At 36.5% G+C, this 6,947-nt stretch overlaps 1 protein-coding gene across 1 annotated transcript; it reads right to left on the reverse strand.

Annotated features, from left to right (window-relative positions):
- Window positions 1-2,406: 2,406 nt before the first annotated feature.
- Window positions 2,407-6,647, reverse strand: CNGA1 (cyclic nucleotide gated channel alpha 1; the record flags this gene model as incomplete). Its single annotated transcript, XM_010087939.1, has 5 exons — window positions 2,407-4,320; window positions 5,139-5,245; window positions 5,392-5,499; window positions 6,415-6,516; window positions 6,622-6,647. Coding segments are annotated over 5 exons (1,761 nt in total), but the record flags the coding sequence as incomplete, so codon positions are not given.
- Between the last annotated feature and the right edge of the window lie 300 nt (window positions 6,648-6,947).

Genomic DNA, 6,947 nt, shown 5'->3' on the forward strand with positions numbered 1-6,947 from the left:
CCGCTGTTGCCGAGGCGGGGTTGTGCTGCGCATGATCACCGGAATAATGGTTGCTATGGTTCAGGCCGGCATCTCTTTGTAACTTAATGCCTGAACTTCTTTTTGCGTGCCGCTCTGGCTGTAGAAGCAATGGCTTCGGCTGTCTGTCACATGAACCGCAGAGCCATTTCGGCTGGGAAAGCTCCTTAAGATCATCGAGTCCAACCGTTAAGCCCACCGCCCAACCATGTCCCCCATACCACGTCTACACGTCTTTTAAATACCGCCAGGGACAGTGACTACTGCTTCCCTGGGCAGCCTGTTCCAGTGCTTGAAAACCCTTTCGGTGAAGAAATTTTTCCTAATATCCAATCTAAATGTCCCCAGCGCAACTTGAGGCCATTTCCTCCAGTCCCGTTGCTTGTAGACAGACAGCACCTCACTACAACCTCTTTCAGGCAGCTGTAGAGAACTACAAGGTCCCCCCTCAGCCTCTTTTTCTCCAGAGTAAGTTTCTGGCAGCTGTTTCTGCAGCATGTGGCTCTTCTGCACATTTTCTTCACAGCAGCTCTTCAGAGCATGAGAGTTAAAAATTGGCCACAAACGTATTTAGAAACTTACTGAAGTGTATCCAGGTTTTACTACACCAAAATACATATTGAGGAACCTGCGTGCTTCCTGAAAAGTTCTGACAAGTAAATGCAAGTTGAAATAGTTGTAATTTTACTGCCATTTCCTTACAGCACTTATGTTCTGTCTTGTGCCAGGAGGAAACTCTGCATTTATGTTTTTTGGGGTTTTTTTTTCAGCAAATACATGCTTACAGAAGTTAAATAATACAAGATTTCAAATCATAAAATGTCAGAAAATATTAAATAAACTACTGGAGGTAATTTCTGGTTTTCTGTTTTATTTTTAAGTCTGATTTAATCAAAGAATTTTTATTCTCAATAAAGAGGCAGCTAGTGACTACAACTTGTGTCGTAGACTGAAGGATCAATAAAAGAAAAAACATGAATAACAGATCTCTGCCTTTATTAATTAAAACTCATTATCATATCACACATTTCTCTAATACAAAGTCTTAAACTCTTCAGCAAAGGAGAAAAGTGCTTCCTAAGTGCCTAGTGAAATATGATGCAGCCTTGTAGGATGCTGCTGCCATACAGATTGCAAATTCTGTTCAAGACCTGAATTGGAAGAATGCTGACCACATAGTCCAACATTCACAGTATAGTTAAATGCCAGAATAACGCTTGGTCTTGTGTGCAAAGATAGAGTCTTTAGTGAAATGATAAAAAAACCTTCACCAGCGTATTATGCCATTTGTCATTCAAAGCACAGAATCAACTGTGAATGAATAGCCATTTCATATTTACATTTATCCTTGTTGTTCCATATATATCCCATCCATTATATCCTATCCTTCATAACATTTAATCCTTGCAGTGAAATCAGGAGTTATTTATAGATCTCTGGCATTACGGAAACCTTTCATCATTACAAAAAATAAAACAAGAAATGAATGCACGTTACAAAAGATCTGTAATATCTCCATCTTATAAAGGAGTAATATTTACATATGTATTTTTTTAAAGTGGCAGTCCAATTGCCCAGGATAATGAAATGGCCCTGTAAACAGAATTATCCATTCTCTCATTGCAGTCCCTTTCTTCAGTCCCTGTCATCAAACTTTTCCAACATTAAGTGGCTATGATCAAAGTCTACTTAAAATACCCAGCGGAAAATACCAGTCTGAGACCACAACTAATAAAACCGATTTTTTCTCAGTGGAAAAAAGATAAATTAGGGGAAAAATGCAAGGAGATAATGCTTCTTAAAGCAGTTGAAACCTATCTGACATATGAAACAGTATATTTTACTATCTTAGTAGTAGTTAAGAACAGAAGAAAGAAATACCCTCTCAGTGAAAACAAAAAAAAAAAAAAAAAAAAGCTGTTTAGTCATATTCTTTCCCCAACAGCAGCTGCAGAAGACACTGTAGGAAGAATGCAGCCTCTTTCTGTCATGTCTGCCCCTTACGCTCTGCCAGCATCCACAACTGTTACATTAGAGGCATAAAAATTTTTAAGCACAGATCTTAAAAACTTGATAGTCCATGTTCAGCAGCCATATGATTACATGGAGCAGAACAGTCTTCAATATCATGTATTTGTTATTATTGCAGACAGAACAGCTAGATTTTTAGCCATCCTTATTTGTCATACAGATGCTTGCAAAAGGCTGTGTTTTCTTCCCTCTCTATACCAGTCTTTGCATGTAATGTCCCCAAAAAAGGACCATTTAAAACTGCCCACTTATATTTGAAGAAATCAGCCAAGGTGGACCCAATGAAATAATAATATTTTCCACATCTTACATCGTTCAGTACTCACATCTGCATTGTAGATATACCTAATTCTTTATATAATATCCCATAACTTTATGTTATGTTAATCAATAGATATTAAAATGTGCTGTTTATATGCAAATTCAATATCATGGTTCATGCCTACATTGACTTAAAATAATATAATTGTTACCAAACCTTTCCTTCTTTCCATAAGTAGACACAAATAAATTATTTTAAAATAGTCAGCAAAATTTCCAATATTTGCCAGTATGTGACTGTATATAGATTGAATACATTTGCTGTAGACCGGTCTTACATAAAGAGTACATAATGCATTAGCAGATAATGCCCCATTTGTCCAAGAGCAAGGTGTTATCTTCCACTCTCATTCTTGATTCTTCTTTTCTTCTCCAAAACCTGCCAAATATGTGCTGCTTGTAGGAAATTCATGACATTACCTCAACAAATAATTTTTCATAGTTAATAGTCAGGTCCTACAAAGATTAGAAACGAATGTATTCAGCCACATGCAGGATTTGACCCGAAGTCTTATTGGCAACCTCCAGTGTTTTATTCCACTTTTGAAATTCCAGGTTTGTCTGTGGATGGATCTCCTTCTTCCAAGTCTGCAAATTCTTGCTCTATAACTGGCTTCAATATTTTCTCGATTTGCGTAAGTCTTTTTTTCAGTTTCTGTTGTGCAGCTTCATACTCAGCCAACAACCTGGCAAACTTTGTTTGTAATCTGTCCATTGCCCCTTCCATGTAGGTGACCTTCTCTTCCAGATCTTTAGGATCACTTCCTAAATTTGCAACTTCAATGTCCAGCAACCCATCTTTCATTAGGATTTGCTTGCCTTTTTCTTCTAGCATAGCCTTTGCATCTGGATACTCTGTTAAAGCCTCCATGAGATCATCTTTAGACAAACAAAACAAGTCTGAGTATCCAATACTTCTAATATTGGCTGTTCTTCGATTGCCAGCTTTACTACCTTTGATGTTAAGAATGCTGATTTCTCCAAAATAGCTGCCATCACTTAGGACCACAAATTGGGTAATTCCATCATCAGCGACCACTGCCAGCTTGCCTTCTTTGATAATGTACATCTCTCGTCCAATATCTCCTTTTCTGCAAATATAATCTCCAGGACTGTATACTTGTGGCTGGAGTTTCAAAACCAGTTCAACCAACAGACCAGCTTCACAGTCTGCAAAAATACGAACTTTTTTTAGTGTTTCCAGGTGAACATTGATTGCAATCTCTGCTCTCAGTTTGTCTGGCAGGTACTTCAAGACTTCCCTTTCATCTACAGCCTTTTTGTTTGTCCACAGATAGTCAAACCACTTTATAACTCTTTTTTCCATGTCTTTACTCACATTTCGAAAGTGCATATACTGCTTGATAGCATCAATCCTTGCTTGAAACTCTGCCCTGGCAGCATTCATGTTGGAGATCATAGAGCCCACGTTACCAACAATGGTAGCGAAAATCAATACTCCAACCAAGAAGTCAACAACCACAAAGAAATACTCAGAATCTCTTACAGGAGGTGGTGTTTCACCAATAGTAGTTAGGGTCAGTGTTGACCAGTAGAGACTGTAGACATACTTTCTAGTCAGACGGGCGAATTCAGGGTCGGAGGTGTTGGGGTACACCCATGTGTCAGCCCCAAATCCAATGGCTTTTGAGATTGAGTAGTATACACAGGCGTTCCAATGAATAATAATCACAATGTACATGACAAGGTTAGAGATCCTGAAGATATTTGGGTAGTTTGTCCTTGTTTCTGTTCGCTGGAAGAATTCAAACATCCGAGCTACTCTGAGTAGTCTGTTTATTCTTAATTCTGGGTAATTCAGTCCTAACTTAAAGTATAAGAGGTCAGTTGGTATGACTGACAGAAAATCTAATTTGAATTGAAAAGATGTCTTATATTTCTCTCGAAGCTTTTCTTCTTCTTTCACCAGAAGACCTTGCTCCAGGTAACCTAAAATCAATTTGTAAATAATAAAACATGTTATGACTTCAGCTGTGTTGTGTTTAATGTCAATCAAAATCTACTTTGAAAAATATTTTGCTGCAAGTTCCGGATGGTACATGACTTCTCTTACTTTTAATAAGCAATTTCTCATTTCCAAATATTCAACTTAGTGCTACATGGCTCAGCTTGAGCCTAAACAGCTTTGAAAATGAAACATTTCTAGCTCTGATTATTTCCCTCCACTGTTTCACTATGGTGAACATCTGGAAAAAACCCCAAATCCCCCCAAGAACTCCATGGGCAGTTAATGATGGAAAGAATTTGAACCTGGGTATTTCAGTTCCATAGTGAGTGTATCTACTCAATAACTCTGGATGTAGGATAAGATTTTAAAAGAGACAGTTGCAGTTGAAGTTAATTGGATGTCTTCCTTGTTCAATGGTCTTTAAAATCAAGCGAATACTTGAATCTCCTTAAACACAAAATCCAGGTTTAGGTGCTATTTTTTCATAACCCCTGATCCTCGCTTGTCCACATTGCATGTTTTTTCTGTCTTGTTGAGTCAGCTGCAGGCCAAACAGCTTGTATCTAGCTTACCTCATGCCTAGCTTACCTCAGGCTTAATGTGTTGTTTGAGTAACACATCAGAGTTTCTCCTGTTTTTATAGGTCACAGACTACAGTTTTTCGGTGACCTATCTTGATGTCTTTTTTAATAACGCACCTCATCAAGGGTACCCAGATAATAAGAGTAGTATTATGAATATTTTAAACCACCTGACACAATTATATGAAGAGCAAGAATAAATCACTGAGTCTGTTTACCTGTTCTTGTCCGTACAAACATGTCAGCAATGTAGATGGCATCAGAAACGTAATCAATAATAAACCATACCGCTAAGTAGTCATGCTGAAGCTCATCAAAACAGGCTCTGAATAGGAAAAGACAAAAGTAAATTACCATGAAATGAATATTAAATACTTGCATGAAATCAGTAATTAATAAAATATTTTTTTATCTATTTAAGGATATTATGATTTGCCAGAAATTTTATATAGTAATTAAAGAGTACATCACCTGGCAATAATCATGGTCCAGTTGTACATTACAGGCATTGTGATGCAAAACAGCCAGTTGTAGTACATATTTCCTGCAGGGTCAATAATGAAAATATCTTTCTTCTTCCTACATGACAGGAAGGGGGGGGGGGAAAGGTATAATGAGAGACTTAAAATGCACATAACAATTTTTGAGGAATGAAGCATTCCAGAAATTGTTATTGTAAAATAGTTGGTCTTAACTAAAGTTAAGTTTCCTTTCTTGAATGCATGGAGAACATGAATCTACTTGCTAGGTGCAACTTAGGACACAAACTTTAGAATCTAAATTTTGCTGAGAAAAAATCAGCATGGCAGTCCCACTTCAGTTTATAGCAGCAAATGAAATTTCAACCTTTTTAAATTAATTTGTTTCCTAACCAATTAACTTATTTGTCTGATAACAGATTTGATCATCTTTCAAAAATTAAACTGATTATGTGACTACTGATGTTTAAATAAGCAAGACAAATCATGCCTTTCTCACTGGGAAAAGTCTAGCTCTGAGAAAGACAAAACATTGGCATAGTTTACATAAAGAAACTAAAGAATGTGAAATCATACAACACAAGTTCCTAGTGCACCATTTTAAGTTTCTCTTCCTTGGCCAGAAAATTATGAATTTACCAAGGTAAAGGTAAAGCAAGAGCTTTTGGATCATAGAAGAATTTACTTGCTTGTAGGTGCCCTTATGTGCAGAAGCAGTTGCTTTACACTGGCACATCTTCTGATGCAGGGTGTTATCAAAAAACATTGGATAATCAGAATCCAAATGAGGTTTTTCTTGATTAGTTTTTTCAGATCAATTCCATGCATGCATATTTCTGTTGTCCACATATGAAGTCAAATCAGAACAGCCTAACTCTAGGGAGAACAGCAGTCTGCACACTCATTCACTAGAGTATAAGCATCTTGTTTACAGGATGTCCATGAATGGATTCAGTTTTAAGTCAAAAGCAATTTTATACACTAACATAGCAGCACCTAAGTGAAAAATACTTACTCTTCTTTAATTTCTTTCTTCTTGGACTTATCTTTATTTTTGTTTTTCTCCTTTTTTTCCTTGTTCTTCTGTGTTTCTCCATCCTTTTTTTTTTCTGACTTGCTAAGAAATAGATTTACATTTTCAGTTGTTACAGACTAAGTTAAAATATATTTGTAAAGAAATTTAATGTCTTAGAAATAGTAGTGTTATTGCTCTTTATCTTACCTCTTCTTTTCTTTTTTCTTTTTCTTCTCCTCTCTAGGAAAAAGAAAAAAAGGCTCATGGGATGCACATAGCCATTGCTTCCACATTTATTTATTAGAATAATCTGAATTCAGTAAGGGTAACATTGTACTTAGGTGTTTGGCCTTCAAAACCTCTTTTGCTTATTGTATTCACATAGAACTACTTTTATTTTATGTTAATAAATATCATACCAATAACTTTGGTATTGAGAATGATCATCACAATTGATGTGCATGAAGTTCAAATGTACATGCAGTCTCCTTTGGGATTACTTGAATGACTGTCGTGGGTTAAAGTTAACTTAA

This window comes from Pterocles gutturalis, unplaced genomic scaffold (assembly GCF_000699245.1).
Source record: "Pterocles gutturalis isolate BGI_N339 unplaced genomic scaffold, ASM69924v1 scaffold41836, whole genome shotgun sequence".
Taxonomy (NCBI): domain Eukaryota; kingdom Metazoa; phylum Chordata; class Aves; order Pterocliformes; family Pteroclidae; genus Pterocles; species Pterocles gutturalis.